The sequence below is a fragment of the Phymastichus coffea genome, unplaced genomic scaffold (genome assembly GCF_024137745.1).
Source record: "Phymastichus coffea isolate CEN01 unplaced genomic scaffold, Cenicafe_Pcof_1.1 PCOF00039, whole genome shotgun sequence".
NCBI classification, from domain to species: domain Eukaryota; kingdom Metazoa; phylum Arthropoda; class Insecta; order Hymenoptera; family Eulophidae; genus Phymastichus; species Phymastichus coffea.
The window spans coordinates 2,484,350-2,501,442 of NW_026706850.1; the positions used below are offsets into that span (position 1 = coordinate 2,484,350).

The window sequence follows — 17,093 nt, forward strand, 5'->3', positions numbered from 1 at the left end:
AATCAATTGTGAGCTGCTATCGTTATTATTAATTATACTACTATTTTTTTTCAAGTAAATTTGAAAAATAATTTGTAAGTTGCTACCATTTTTTATTATTTATACTACTATTTTGTACGGTCATTATAAATGATAACAATATTTAACTAAAACTCACTTAATTTCTTAATTAATGTTTTAATGTTTATAATCAAATGGCAAATCATAATAACTCATGTTTAAAATTATTTTCATATTAAAATCTTTGACTGCATATTAATTTGAGAAATTTTCCATATTCTCAAGGTTCTAATTACAAAAAGTAATCAGAATGTACTTATAATTTTATTAATTCATATCAATTCAGTGGTAAAGAAAGTATATTGTTTCATCATATAGAATGTGAGGATAGTTGATCCATTAAATTAAAATGTAAGGGAATTTTTCAAGTAAATTTAAGAAATAATTTGAGAGCTACTATCGTTATTATTATTTATACTACTATTTTTTTTCAAGTAAATTTGAAAAATAATTTCTAAGCTGCTACCATTATTATTATTTATATTAATATTTTGTACAGTCATTATAAATGATAACAATATTTAACTAAAACCTCCTTAATTTCTAATTTAATGTTTATAATCAAATGGCAAATATACCTCAATAAATGTCGATCACCGAAAAAAAAGGGAAGCTCTTTCTATTTGTGGGATTGGAAAAAAACAAAACATAAAAGTATAGGATATAATAGTTAAAGATAAATACTGTAAAATAAAAATTTACATATTATCTTTATTATAGTAAGTTAGACTATAGTAACTATTGAGTTATGAATTGTTTAGATTTGTTACCGTATAATATTTAGATGTATTACATACCATTTTCACACCATTACAATATAAGGAAAAAAAAACAGTCAAAAATATAATAAAAAATCAAATCTGATCGTCAAAATATATGCAAGCTTATATTTATTTTTTTATTATTCTATAGCCTATAATGTTTCTTGATATGAAAATTAGTTATAATATAATTAAAAATATATCGATACCCTAAATTTTACTTCAATATTATTATTTTAACATTTCTCTTTGAGATTTTTACATGTACAATGAATGAAAAAAACGTTATTATACAAAATTGATTGTATATATGCAAATTTTACCTTAACATTGTATACATAATAAATTATAATTTATCGAAATTCAACATGCATTCCAACAAGTAAAAAAATAAATCCTGAGAAAATGAAATAACATTGAACAAATACATGTTTCATCAATAAAAAATATAATGATAAAAGGAATGTCAGAACGAGGGCCCTATGCGAAAAGTAAAACGTTTCGCTTTTGCGATTTTTATTAATTGTCATTGCAAACAGTTAGATCTCTAGAGGTGGTAACGTTAGTATAATTACAAACAATCACTAGAAAACATCGAGTTGCGTCAATAGATTATTCTGCTGCGGCAACTTGAAGCTAATTGATGGCGTGCATAAATGTCTTTATAAGAATTATCGCGCCAGCAGTAATTGGTTTTCTGGGTCACAGCCAACTTATTACCGAGACACGCATTTATATTATCATTACAAAGATGGCACAAACGTATTCAGCCACGGTAATGTGTTCTTCGTCTACTCTCTCTCTAATTGAAAGTTTTTCACAAATGTAGCCGACATCTGCAGCTACACTCTAACGAGTTTCCACTAAAATCTCATTTATTATACTTTTTCCAACTGGATGAAAGCCTCCCTGCTTCATATCAATAAGCACTCTATTTTTCTTTATTCCTGTTGGAGTATAGCAACGCCACACGCAAACATTTTTCGTATCTGTGCGGAAGGGAAATCGCTAGGCCTAAGATTTCTCCTAGCAGGCTTTAATTTTGTAATATTGCTTACCCCTTCGCCCTAAGGCATTTCGAAGGATGCATTTTTACAAGTGTAAGTAATCAGTCCGGATCTAACCATCACGACAGACAGTCGCACTATCCAAATTACAGTTGACTTAAAGCATATTTCGTGTTATACTTAGTAGTGCGTGTCCTTTACAATCAATTGAAGATATTTTCAGTTTTATGAAATATAACTCAGTGTACATTCACGTACTGCGTTACGTTCTACTTTTTCTTTGTATTACCTAGTGCTTCGTATATATTATTATAATAAACTCGTAGTCTAATGATTCCGTCACTCAATAATAAAATGATCAATTCATTTCCATTTTCCAATAAAGCAAGATGAACACTTTTAAATTGTAAAAAATACTATAAGACATGCTGGTTCAGCGGAGTAAACTAACTTAGCCATTTTTCAAGGCATATTCGGTTTAAGAATAATCTTAACGATAACCCCAACTTTTAAGTGCCATTGCAAATTTCCTTCGCTTGTTTTTTCTTTATTTTTGTATCGGGTATTATTTTTTTTATCACAGTCTCAACACAATAGATTCCGATTGACTTCGCTTAATTTTACACTTTTTTCTTCGGCGTAAATCGAACCAATTAACATACTTAATTTTTGCGTCACTACTGCAAGAAGATCTCGATAAGTAAAAATAGTTTGTTCGACTGAATAGGAACACTGTTGTATAGATAAGCTTTTTGACCGTTTCAGCGTTATAAGTAATAATCCAGTCTACCGTGTTATACTATCGATTTTTTAAATCGCTGTCATTCATCAAGGATAATTATTGACACAGACGCATTAGAATTGACGCCCTACATAATCCGAAGACAAGTGAAATCTTGATATTTTTTTAGCTCTAATATTATACTAGTGATCAATAATAGCGAAGCACGCAAAGCTTTCTCTCGTCGTGCACGAAAGTCAAAAATAAAATATTCCATTATGTTTTCTTTATTAATTATCATTCGCGTTTATACATCATTAGTAACTATGATCATTAATGAACTATGCGCGCTGCGCGCGCTAAACGCTTGTCGATTTGTACAAAGTGTATAAATAATTTCAAATTCTCACGTCAAATCATTACATCATATGCCATAATCTTGATCTTCAACACAAGTCATCCTTTTTAGTAAGGAAACAACTCATCTCTACACTATACATACACGCTTATTTGCCGCCACCTAGCAGTTTATCACGTACTCACATCTCAGCCAATCAGATCACAAATAAAATGCTTCAACGTGGCATTCATCACTTTTTTATACTTAAACAAAATCTCAAAATCTACGAACTAAGTCACTTTAAACTTTAATAATCTGCGATGTCGAGTTAGCGAGAGGTAATTAATTCATTTTTACGGTACGGAAACTGAATGACGATATTCCGAGCGAGTTTCAGTAGAATGTATTAAAGTAAAATCCATCAATTTTTCCTGTTGCTACTTAACGGTGACCAGTATAAATTTCTAACCAGAACGCCACACGAATTTTTCCCGTGTTCTCGGTTTACCCTTCGCTACTATAAAAACAAAACATAAAAGAATCAGATAGTGAAAATTGCCAATTTTCAGGGACAATATAGCTTCACGCGAGCTTGCCTTTTATTTCGGCTATAAAAGTTTAAGTGACCGAAACCGCCGAAAGATCAGGCAAAGGTCAGCGTTGCAAAAAGTTAATTTTGATGTTTCATATGCATAAACTAGTACAACTGGATGAAGAATGCCAAAGTAGAGAATAGTTTTGTTTCGCCAAAACAACTTTAATAGGTCATGGTTAAATTTGCAATGCCAAAACAACAAGTTCAACTTCCGGCTAGTTCAAAAACTATTTCGACAGATTGTCTCACTTTGTGATTTACTTGCCAGCATGTACAACGTGAAATTTTACCGTACAACATTTACATGTTAATATGCTTCAGTGTAAAATATTACGTAAATCGTGATTAATGTAATAGTCTGAAAACTTATATATCTATTTAAATGTATTTGAAAAGGCGAAACTATTGATATAATCACACCCATTAAGATTTGTCAAAGGTACTTATCACAATTTTATATATTTACATTGTCATTAATTATATTATATATCTTTCTAATTCTATAAGTAACGTTTAGTTTTCTTAACATAGTTTTGTTCGTATCTATAAAAAATATTACGTTCGACTCGGAACAGAAAATATTTACATGTCCTGAAGATAATCGATAATATTCATGTGAAGTATAACAGTATATACATTTTTTTCTTAATATATTGATGAAGGCATGTCATAATGTAAACATTTAATTTACAATCACGAAAGAATTCGCTATGTAACAGAATAATACGAGTTAAAAAAAATTAAATATAAATTAACTTCTTTTCAATACTCCGTGCAGAAATTACGTACTTTCCACACACTCGATCAAAAACGTGCATTCAAAAACGAGCTTTCCACGTGTATCGAAAAATACTGTACGACACATGTTAGGGAAAGAGTTCCCGGTCTCGTGTGGCGTTTACGCCCGAGCGAAGCGATCTACTTTCGCCCACTTGTATCGTAATGTACTATTTTATTACTAATGTTATTTCGCCCCCTTTTTCTTTTTAAGTTTTCTGTTATTTATTATATTATTCGAACCTTCTACGTGACAACTTGGAAATTTTAATTGAGATAAATAAATCGTGCTGTTTAAAATACACTACATACATCAATATTCATTGATGAATAAAAATAGAACATGCACCCATTTTTTCACAAAAACCGATGAACTTTTACCCATTTCAAGAAAATTATCCAAAAGATTAATTAACCTACGATCAATAAATTATACTATGATAAAACACTAAACTTTACATACTCAATAAAAATGATTATGGCTTCATTCTTATATTATATGAATAATACATTTAACATCGTGTGCTTTTTGTTGCCGCTATAAAAATACCCGTGAATATTCTTCAAATTTAATGGATTTAATATTCTGATAACTAGTTTCCATTACTCCCATACTTCTTAATTTACAATGTACCAAAGATAAAAATGTATTTTCGTTTATTTTATTCTGTTTATTTTCTTTCATTTTCTACCAAATTTTAACACGATAATCTTCATTTCAGTAACATCAATGATTGTAAAATTAACGATTTGTGCTGATTTCAAAACAAAACGTCTTATGTCTTCAAAACGATTTATTAATGGCATATTCCATTTTTGCAGATTATTATCCATGATAATTGATCATAAACTGAATTCACTGCTGAAATATAAAGTTCACATTCCTAGATATAATAAAAATATTTCGAAGTATATGGAAATTAAAAATTTTACGCTCTTTTTTAGCATCAACCACTCACAACGCTGGATGTCTGCGACTCATCATTTTTTTAAGATAGTAATTTTTTTACATATACGACTTAAAACTTGTCTCATTATGTCTTTATACACCATCATCTCTCTTACCGATGCATTAAAAAAATATCTTGTAATAATTGTGGTCTGATAAAAGAACTTTTTCTCTTAAACGAACGGCATTTCGAATATATCGCTGTACAAGTCGTCCACGCGAAGGAAATGATAAGAGAGCAGTTGGTTTTTCGATAAGATGCGCCGTTGCTCGTACTGTTTCATGTCAAACCAACGTTTTGCTAGCGTAGTTCGCTTGTCTCTTAAGGTTATTTATTAACATAATATAATCATAACGTGGACAATAAATTATTACAAAGTTTAGCGATTGTAAGATAGGAAATAGGTCAAAAGTATTCGAATGAAATAACGAATAAACCAATGTTATTTTTTATTACAATAACATTGTTATTGTTGTTAGTATTACTTGAAAAACTATGTACACATTAATCTTGATTCCTTTTAATCATTAGTATGTAGTTTTACGTCCCCTACTACTTTTGCAATGGTGTGAAAGAAGTTTTTACGCGCGTATCATGACTGAACCAACGGTGTAAAGTGGAATCCGAATCATTGGAACATATCAGACTCATAATTTGCTTACTTATTTGACAACAATACATTAAAACTAAAAAACAATTTTACTCGAATAAGCTTTATTAGTATATGAATTATAATAACTTGTGAATCTTATTTATAGAATAAGGACAGTTAAAATTATTCTGTACATTTTATGTCGAAACGTTTATTATTGAAAGCGATAATTATTTACTTTACAAATGAACTTATCAATATGGATTAGGACTACACTTTCTTCAGTAAGTTGAAGAATCGGCTGCTAAAAGTTTTCACTTTCTGTATTTGATCATGTCATTTTCTGCTTATTCCTCAGATTTCGTAATTGCAACGTTAATCACTTATACTTATGTAAAATCGATGGAGATCATTTTAAAAACTGTATCTAGTATAATTTGAAAATAATACAAGAATGGTAATAACACTAATTGTTGAGAAATGTGTATAGCGAATACATAATAAATGTAGATAGTGAAAAATTTTTAATCGATCCGAAAAAGAAAGCCAAGATTTTTTTGACTGTAAAATGCCTTTGCTTCAAATATATATACATTAAATTCACGATTGAAAATAAACTGAATCAAAGATTTAGCATCGAGTGGTGAGGAGAAGTCGAACGCCGATAGTTTGGGTCGCTCAAAAATTCGTAAAGTACCTTCAAAACGCATAGCACGACTTTGACATTACTTTTCTCCCGATCTAAACAAGAGAATTGATCCATTCTTTTTTTATTTGATACTACTCGTCGAGACAAATCTGAATATGCAATTTTGAATACAAAAATATTGTTGGTACTCAATACGACTTTAGCTAAAAGGCTTAATGAATAATGAACGTGATCGATGCTACTACCAGAAATACTTTTTATTGTTTCCACGTGTAACAATTTGTATTAATGTAAAAAGTACGAGTACGTAACTTCAATTAATTAATTAATTAAGAAAAACGAAACTAACTAAAAGTGATAAATTAAATAGATGAGAAAAGTGTTATTGCAATAAATGTTCAAAGCATTGCCCATTATTTTCGAAGTATAAGTTGATTCTTCGTTAGAAACTCCTTACATTTGGCAATCAAATTTCTCTTGGAATATTTTAACGAGCCAATCTTATGCGCAAATAATGTTTTTTCGGATTTCAATCTCAATTTGACCTTGGTATCTGACCTTTCTAATACAGTTCCGATCGTAAAATTTCCCGTTCTGTTCGAATCCGGTGTGAAATGCAGGGGTTCCCATTTTAACAAATTATTGAAATTGAAGTTCAAGGTAAACATTAACAAGACATGTAGATGACCCTCACTGTCCTGAACAACTTTTGTCTGATCAATTTTTTCGTACGTCAACTTTTCCAGATATTCAGGTCCGTCATTCAAAATTGAATGCATATATATATATATATATATATATGCACACACACAAAACTACTTAAAATAATGATGTTTGTGGACGTTCGTGTTGCAAATTGTCGTTATCCGAACTCGAAATAAATACAATGTTGTTCGAAATGTAAATCAAAGTTTTTTAATGCAATTCATGAATTTATAAATAATGACTTTGTATATATGATAATTATTCGTTTCGAAAAATAGCTTGTTTATTCAAAACAAAAAGGGAAACAAAAATTAATAAATAGTACTATTTGTTTAGTTATTTATAAAATATAAAAATTTACTATGTACTTTGTGTTATACATTTACAATACATATTTATGATCACAAAATTATTGGTTATGTTATCAAGTCTTTGTACAATTATTAAAAAAATTGTTTTTTCATAAGAATCATAACTTAACAAAAGTTGAAGCTACAAATGTAAATCATGCGAAATAATGTTGACAATAACATTTTAGCAACATTTTTTGCGTACAAAAATGTTTTCACTGATAATTACTGTATAGTTTTACTAAATAATAAATCATGATATTTTCTATAATACGATTAGCTTCAGTATATATCATTTTATAGTAGACCTATAAAGTTTGTTGATTTACACAGGTACGTATTCTTGCAAAGAATAATCTTCATCATATAAGCTATAAAATATACTGTTTTATCAGTTTCAGTGCTTAACATTATGTAAATTGAATTGCTTCAATAATTTGTTTTTTCTCTGAGACGTGTCCTCTTTTATTTCCAATTATTCTTCAATACTTTTTGGGTCCTGAAAAGGCAATAACAGATTAGTACATTTCAAAATCTGTTGGCATAAGGCAACGATTTTCATCTGATAAAACTGGCACAATTTCTCGATATTTCTTCGCTTATGGAGAAGTTAAGCATTGATCTTCGGAAAAAACTAGATATTGCAATAAACTAAATAAAAAAAATTATAAAATAAATGAGATAAGCATACTTATTAAAAACTGATATACCTTTTTTATAAATTGTTGTTGAAGACGTTTAATTTTATCAGTCAATATTTGTACCTGATATTTTAAGTCTCTAATTAGATTTTCTTGCAAATATTGATTATCTTGTAAGGCGGACAATTCGTCCGTGCATTCACCGTATGAACCATTTATTTTATCTATAGATTCTGAAATAATGTTAAATGTATTGGAAAAGTTTGTAAATGTTTTATTCAAAAGTAATTCAAACCATACGTGTAAATTGAGATTGTTCCGTGGCACATACTTTTATTTGAAGAATGATTATCATACCGCACATCGGTATAATTATTAAAGCTATTAAAACAAGAATAATTCCCTGAAAAATTAAAGAATATTTTAATGATCTTTCAAGAATTCATTTCACTGATTTTTCAATTATGTTTTTTTTTTAATTTTACCGATTTCAAGCATTAATGAATCTCGTACAGTACACTATTCCAAATTGAAAAAAAATCATTAAATCAGCATAGATAGGTACTGGAGCTCCGGTTCGATTGGAAATTAAACTTAAACCAAAAATGATTGCAATGCTCATCGTTCTGTGAAATATCAGAATGCGTGCGGATATTTCATTCCAGAAACACGAACACTAGAAAAACTTTTTTACTTATTCAATATTGCCAATGGAGAATTGTGATAAGTTTTTAAATAAATATGTTAACGTGATTGAAATTAATAATGTTGATCATGATAATTTCCTAAATCTCTTGATTTTTCACGTAGGCAAGCACAACTGAACAATAATGCGCAAGAAAAGCGTATCCGACAAAATCAATTGTTAGATGGAGATGATAGTTGCTATCCTTTCGAGAAAGTTAGTCTTCTGACTTGTCAAGTGGATAACTTTGTCAATTAAAGTAGCCTTGAGAAGGGCAAAAACAGGAAAAAAAAGAGCACACTGTTTTCGACGGCGATTTCAGACACCTTCAATTTGGTGAATAATGATCGAAAAGCCGCGAAAAAAATTTAGCTTTTTTGAGTCTTTCTGAAACAACTGCGATGGAATTTAAAAATATTTCGATTAGTTTATTAGTAAACGGCAACTTCCGAAACAATAATTATCTCGTTCACGGTGTGTCCGCTTATACTTTGGAATTTGATACAAACGTGTCAAAGTTAAGCATCACGTTCAAACGAAGCCGCATTTTTTTTTAGTCGTAAACTCTCAATATATGGTGGCGCGATTGTAACGCGACACCAACAGTAGTTTATCGCTCTCTGTTGTTAAAACAACATAGTATTTTCGAAAAACAATGCACTGCGAACGCAATGCTAAGACTTGAGACGTTGACACTTAGGCATTTAAGTGATATGTCCAAAAATTTATGAAAAATTGAAAAAATCAAAAGTTTTTCAATGTTTTACATCAAATCCGAAAGTAAAAGATTTTTTTTAATTTCGCCGTATAGTTGCTCCAGAAAGATTTTGAACTATAAGCTGAATTTTGTTTAGCGACATGTCGATTACGATTCACAAATTAACAGATGACTGAATTCGGCGTCGAAAAGAACGCGATTTTTTTTCCCTTTTCGATCATCACTGTAATTGTTCTGATAAATATTTTGCAATTCTGCAGAGACGACGCGTAAAATGACAAGTTTTCGTGGAATGTATGTTTCGTTTATTAGCGATTTTTCAAGCGACACAGTAGGCGTGAATGACGTTTTGGTAAAGTTTTTAAGTCGTTTGACGGTGCATATTCGAAGAGAAATCAATACTCACTGTTCTGTTGGGCTTGCAAATAGAGAAGCGCGGCGCGTTTTCGCATTGGTGATTAGGTGCGTCGGCAGTGCTTTGGCCTTGATCCGCTGTATTGGCGGGCAGTAGCAGCACGTCAGTCTTGAAAGCGACGGGATTGTCACTGCCAATTAACTCTCCGTAAGAAGGCAACGGAGCATCCGTCTCGCTATGGCCTTCTCGGTTGGACGATGCGCTGCTGTTGTTAGTATAACGCGACATCGTTCGTGGCAAGGCGGGCAGCCGACTACCATGGCTGCTCACGTCGGCCGACATCTCGATTTCCAGAAAGCAGCCTAAGTGGGGAATTTCTGCCTTTCAGCAGCGTTGGACAGCTGATTGTCCAAACTTGCCTTCCTGTGCCTGTGCCTCTGTGGCGCGCTTCAGACTAGTATTTTTTGTGTATACTTTGCTCAGCACGCACCTTTCCAGTTTTTACTTTCTCAACTCGGACAGCGCTACTCGCCGTGCACTCGGTATAAGCCTCGTTATCTATATCGGCTGCTGCGCTCTGTTCTTTATGCTGATACCTACTGTATACAGTGTCGAACTGCAGGGCCATTTCAGTTTTTATTTTATTTTGTACAATGAATTATTTATGAAGCTGAACAAAGTTTGTTTCTTTGAAGCTCAGCACTGAACATGTCAATCAAATAATCGATCGGAGTAGGCCAATCCAATTTCTTTCAATTTCACGCAATGTTCTTCGATTTGATTATCATGCCATATAATCAATTTTGTGTCTAAAGATATCAGCTTACTATCTTTATGACTATGTAATTCTTGTAGTAACAGGTATTCGCAAGAACATTGCGTTGCAAAAATATGTGGCTGTCTCTCTATTTATACACAGATTAGGGTCAAGATAAAAATACAAAGCTCCTGGATAGTGGCAACCATGCTAACACGCTACGCATGAGGGCATTAATGATTACCACGCATGAAGATCAATATACAAGGTTATAATATTAATAGTCTATACATGCTTATAAATTTAAAAGATAAGGATAGAAAAATAATTGAAGAAACGTAGTACTGCCGGAACACGCTTAGTGATTATAACGATAAATCTAAACGATGTACTAATATTGAACATGATACAACAAAAATAGCACATACGTTTTAAAAAGGACAACGTATTCATAATTTTTATTCTAGTATTTATAAGCATTTGATTTGTATTTTATTATAAATATCTTTATTGTATCACAAAATACTTTAATACATTAAACTCATAGCAATTACAACAAGTGTTAGGTTTTCCTCATTAACAATAACTTGTTTTAAACAAACATTCCGACGTTTGCCTCGAAAATAAATAAACGGAAATAAAATACGCATGGCAGAATGTTACAATCAATCCGACTGGAATGTCGTGATTTCTTCAATTGTTAAAATATTTATATAAAAATAGTTATTTTTAATTACAACAAAAAGACGAAACATAACCAAAGTACACATAATCGCATAATGTGTCTGTCTTTTTTTAATTTTAAAACAAATTTGAGTGGAATGAAATTTTACAATTTGATAATCGTTGTTTAATACTTTTAGGCATTAATCAATGGCCAAAAATCTCATCAGTTTTTTTCACAAATCCATTAATATCGTGCATAGCTGCGCCCTGAAACAATACGTTTGAATAAAAATATTAAATATAAGAGAATTATGGTGCTCTTATATCAAACAGATGAAGATTCTTTTAGTACAGAAAAGTTGCAGATGAGTGTTAATGTTGGATGTTAACGTGTAAGTTTAAAATGTGGCGAGAAAAGAAACTCTAATCCAGTGTACACAGTAAATTTTGTGTTAATTAATTGTTATAGCACTACAGTTAATGTCTGTTTAGTTAGCAATTGTATTCCTTGGCTTTCAAAATTATATCTACTAGGTGCGCCGAAATCTCTTAGAATGTTTGATTCGTGTGAAAATGTAATATGTGAACTTTATTCGACTTAGATACAAAATACTTTTCGTTTTATAATTTAACACAAAACTATTCACTATGTACAGATTGAATTACCAGAATAAAGCGAAAGTTCTTAAATTGCATCTCTGAATACGTTTCCAACAATGCGACCTACACTCTCTATATCCTTCATAAGGTCGTTGAGTTTTTTAAGCTGGTTAGATCCAAAGAAACGTGGACGCGCCGTGGTCGTGGTAGTAAGTAGCTTTTGGCTTTCACTTTTTTGAAGTTCCAGTTGTCGGTTGGTAGCTTCGATTTTGCCTATCAACTCATCGCGCTCCGACTCTAATTTTTGTATTTCTTCTTGCATAGAATTTTCTTTTTCTTGGCACTGAGTAATTAAATCCTCGTGCTCGCCTTGTAAAGTGCTAAATTTTTCCTGGAGAGTGAAGTATTTTTCGCTCTCTTTTTCGCGTAGCGCTTTCTGTTCTTCGAGTTCATGCTGCATATTTTCTTCCAGCATCAAGTTTTGTGATCGTTCGAGTTTTTGTGCTTGAGCTATTGAAATAAAAAACTGGTAAAAATCGTGTTTTGAAGATTAGAAAAATAGATACACAATATGTGACTAATGTTTTGGTTCGTGAATATGGGGTAATTTCTATGAAAAATTGTAAATCGAGCGAAACAAATGTAATTGACTTTGTCCATAACTCGGAATGTTGATTAATGTTACGATTGCTGATTTTGAAGTCTTGATGATTCATTATGCATAACATTATTTCTTTGTGATGTGGCTCAATCACATTTTTTTACAAACTGGTTATATTGTTGAGCTTAAATACCAAGAAACCTTTTCATTAAAAAGGAGTGTTGGAAACAAAATACTCCGTAACATGATACATATTTTTTTAAGATAAAGAAAATGTACAAAGGCACCATTGCAGTCACATGTACGAAGTTTATCTATTGTGGACAGATGTGCGGTATTATTGCAAGAGCAACGTTGTTTCTGATTATTTGAAAATTTCACCGAAAAATGTGTTAACATGTAAGCGTTTTGAGAACCAATGAATCTATATAAGCAATTTTTAGTTTAAAAGACCATCTGCTATTTCATATTTGAGCTGTATACATTTTTTACATTGACATACGCAATTATATATTGCACTAAAATTGCTTGCGCAAGTTTTCTAGTACAAATTATTTCATAATAAAAAATCAATAATTTAATTATAAACTTAGTAAACTAAAGTTATTTTATTTACCGTCGTGATCTCCCTGCAGAGCTTTAATTCGGTTAGTGTATTCTTCGTGCATCTTGTTGAGCGCGTGCACAACTGAAAATGCAAATACGATGTACGATAAACAAAAAAAATAATGACAAAATGACACGGAAATAGAAAGGGCGTCGAAAACATATTATGTAAATCATACCTGATTGCGTCGAGTGAAATCTGGCTTGTGTAATGAAGATATAGCCACACAAAGTAAGGATCACAGCAATCAGAGTTATAGAGAGCCATCGGTACTAAAAAATAAAAAAAAAATCACGTACATTAATCTTGAATCATCTCATTAAAATTGCGTCAATTTGCAATTGAAATCGTTGATCGGGTCTTTGAAAATGTTTAGTTCCGGTTAACGGAGCTGAAAGTTATTCGAGACACTGGAAAGTATTGGAATATATTAAAAAATGTTTGATCAGGAGTTGAACCCCGTCGAAAAAAAACTGTTGGATTTCGCCTGCGAGAGATTGACGTAGAAGAGCGTAAGTAGGTGAGGCTGCCGCTACTTCGCGAACACCCGGTACATGCACATATGTCCGCAAGGGGAAAATCGCATCGAAAAATCGTAGGCTGCAGCGTTAGCAAAGCAATAAGCTTGTCGTTCCACGTCAGCGGGTGCACTAATAAAAGGAAAGAAATCAGGCAAACTTTCTCGCCGTCTATGGTGCGTTAAGCAAACGACAATTCGCGACTTTCGGTGAGAAGAATAAAGCGCCAGAGTAAACAATGAGGCCAATTTACTCACGTTCTTGATACTTCTGTTAGCTCTGTCAATGGCGATGATCAGCTCGCCAATCTCCACATTCTCGTTATTCTCGTTTTGCTCGTTCTGCTGTTGTTGATCGGCCATTCCGCTCTCAATGTTCTTGTTCGCCTCTTTCTGGCGAACGAGGTTGAAGCCCAGACGGCCCATTTTCGGATCTACGACAATGACAACAAACTAGACTAACACTGCGACGATACGTGTTGTGCGCGTTGCCTGGTTCGACTGACAAACTATACTGGCTTCGGCCGAGACCTGCGACTGAAGTAGCGCAACAGAGTCTGCTGGAGAGAGAGGGAGAGAGAGAGAGGCAGTGCTTGAAAGCCGCGTCGGAGAGCAGGAAATGTTCAGCTTAGTAGCTGGGGAGGTGGGAGAAAACTCAGTACAGAATATACGAGGTACATACGTATTAGTGTAGAGTCGAGCGCGCTGGAGAGGGTACTGGGCCCCCATTTTACGTATGATGTGGGCATAACTTGCTTATTAGTACAGTATGTTCTCGCGGCCGCTGCCGTCGCATGACCTGACTGTACCGCTCCAGCCGCATATTGAAGCTCTAATTGGCCACAATTAGCTATCCTCTCTACGATTATATATACTTGTAGTGTTGTACTACCATACACTTGATATTTTGTCCCCTGAATCATGCTGTAGGAAAAGGAATCTTTTTGGATATCACGCTTAAACACGCAGAGAAAAATGTCCTCATTAGCCTATAGAAAACTCGTTTCTTTCTTTCACTTGCCCTCATTTATTGATAAGTTTGACTTTTACATTTGCTTTCGAAAATGAACGCATTATTAATACATATAAAACCACTCTCGGCTGTATTCAAGTCATGCAAATGACTACCAATCACTCTATTTTTGCTTCTAATTTCAAATTTAATAGTTTGTACAGAACTATTTGTATGAATGATGTGTTCAACTTTATAAGGTATAAGGATAATGTACTCATCTTTATGAAATTATTGTTTGTTTTCCTATTTCTCCTAGAGCAATTATCCTATTCATATTTTATTAGTAAATGTTCCCTCTATTATGTGGTATTTTAGCGATGACTCAGCGATTAGATTAAAGTCAAAAAAATTAAGTTTAATCTCGACCAGGCGGAAGTTTCAATGGAAATCTATGTAAAAAACCATCATCTTGTTTTTTTTTTGTCTCGGAGATCATCTAATTTAATCCGAGAGGAAAAATCTTACCGAATCTATTTTCGAAAAAGAAAGTATTTTATCCTATGCATTTCCAGTGAACATTGTTCAACGTAGAATGAAAAATATTAGAATTCAAGAAATATTGCGTAAATCGCTCATATAAAATGTGTAAATACACCATAAAATTTGGATAGGAAATCGGCGATTAAAAAAAATGTATTTCTAAAGCAAATTATGAAGACGCCGAGCCGATAAGAACCTCCTAGCGCGCTTTCACTCTCTAAATACGCATCGGAATATGGTTTTAACTAGCGGATAACAATCGCGAGGAAAAGATCTGCGAAACACGTGGGCGAAAGTTTGGGAAAACTCAGCGGCACACGAGGGACGCAACGCCGAGATAGTACAACCCTCTTTAAAGTCCATTACCTATCTGATGAGGAAAAGGCTGTGGGCTCCACGTGGGCACTACACGCTGGACCACCCTCGCATTTTACGGTTTAAGTAATGTTAAGAAATGTGTATAGCAGACGCAGGGTAAAATGAGTATTTTTGAGATTGTTTCCCTAAGAGAACCCACTAAGGCCATAAAATCTTTTGTCCTCTGACCACTCGAAGACGTGCCGGTACCCGATGTCTCCATATAAAGCAATGAAATGTTTTCGGTAATTTTTCTGCCGCTAGCTGCATATACTGAAGTTTTACTGTGCTACCGATTGAGTTTATTTTTTTCTTAATAAATTCAACAAGTAGGCTCGGCCCATAAAAAATAATGCGTAAACGTTCCCGTTTCACGTAGTTTCAAGATTCCTATTTCGACATGGATGCGAAATGTAATTTTAATTCTGTTTCGAGTATGGAAAATACATTAAATTATTATGAGCTTGTTCGATCACGTTGTCGAGTTAGTTTGCCTTTGATGAAATAACTTGTATTGTTACGCGAACCATGATTTTGTATATATCTCGCTGCTCTACACTCGACCCATGAACTCGCACCAGCGCATTGCGCCGCACTTGGTAAAGGCGGGAAGTAAAGAGTGCAGCGTCCGGGATGAGCGTCGGAAGAAAGATTGCAGGCAATTCTGCATATCTAACAGCAAACAAAGACAAATCGCTCTCCTCTTTATAGGCAAACGTGCATTGTTAAGTCCATCAGAAGCGTTTATTTGTAATTTCACCGCGACTTATATCTACTTCATAAGAATTTGTACAGTTTTTCTCCTCGTTGGTACCGAGGTTCTCCCTGCCTTTGTTTCCTTTGTTTTCAACTACTTATTTGATACAATAAATTTATTTCACGTCAAGTATAAATCATTCTGTTATCCTTACTTATCCTTACCCTTTACACGGATATCGATCAAAATTAAAAATTCTTTATATTGGTTTCTCGTTTTTGTGATTATACAGTCATAAATCACTCGCAGTGTTATTTCAGCAGATTTAGACTAAACATAGTTTAATTTTTAAATCGTTATGAATTAGTAGCATATTTATACAAAAGGAATTATTTACATCAAGCTTCGATATATACGGTTTATCTGTTTTATTATGAAAAAATGTTTGTATGTACATTTTCATTGTCGAACGTTATTGTAAATACACATATACTATTGTTATAACAAATATTACATTTTCAAAGGTGACTTAGTTGATTTCCATTCAAATGGCTTCAAGAAAAATATGTAACAAAATTACATTCCAGATCTATTAGACAGATATTTTCAGAAGTTCATTGAAATATTTATGCATTTCTATACATATAGCCAAGCCTATTTTTACATTTTTTATGAGTTATTATAAATTTTATTTAGACATTTTGATTAGTTCATCATTTTAACCGCAGTTGTAAATATTTATATTAAGCATATGAAAATAAATGTAAACAGTCTTCTTAGCTTTAAAGCAACTTTGAATTCAATTATACTTATATAATATCAATAAATTAACAATACAAATAGCATATATATAAAGACATACAAAAATAACACTAAAATCAATCATGGCG

The 17,093-nt window shown here is 32.4% G+C and overlaps 2 protein-coding genes across 3 annotated transcripts; both read right to left on the bottom strand.

The window, feature by feature from the left end:
• Positions 1-7,586: 7,586 nt before the first annotated feature.
• Positions 7,587-11,052, bottom strand: LOC131663910 (uncharacterized). The gene is made up of 4 exons (XM_058934674.1): positions 9,958-11,052; positions 8,449-8,551; positions 8,218-8,381; positions 7,587-8,006 (listed from the first exon to the last, which is right to left on the bottom strand). The coding sequence occupies exons 1-4, from the start codon at positions 10,246-10,248 to the stop codon at positions 7,983-7,985; spliced, it is 582 nt and encodes a 193-aa protein (XP_058790657.1). The 5' UTR covers positions 10,249-11,052; the 3' UTR covers positions 7,587-7,982.
• Positions 11,053-11,209: 157 nt separating this feature from the next.
• LOC131663909 (uncharacterized) lies at positions 11,210-14,217 on the bottom strand. Of its 2 annotated transcripts, none has more exons than XM_058934673.1 (5): positions 13,913-14,217; positions 13,316-13,409; positions 13,147-13,218; positions 11,996-12,439; positions 11,210-11,596 (listed from the first exon to the last, which is right to left on the bottom strand). In XM_058934673.1, exons 1-4 carry the CDS (start codon positions 14,078-14,080, stop codon positions 12,015-12,017), a joined length of 759 nt encoding a protein of 252 aa, XP_058790656.1. In that variant the 5' UTR covers positions 14,081-14,217; the 3' UTR covers positions 11,210-11,596; positions 11,996-12,014. The 2 variants fall into 2 exon arrangements, with proteins under 2 accessions (XP_058790656.1, XP_058790655.1); XM_058934672.1 differs by having other exon boundaries at positions 11,212-11,596; positions 12,057-12,439; positions 13,913-14,216.
• Positions 14,218-17,093: the final 2,876 nt, after the last annotated feature.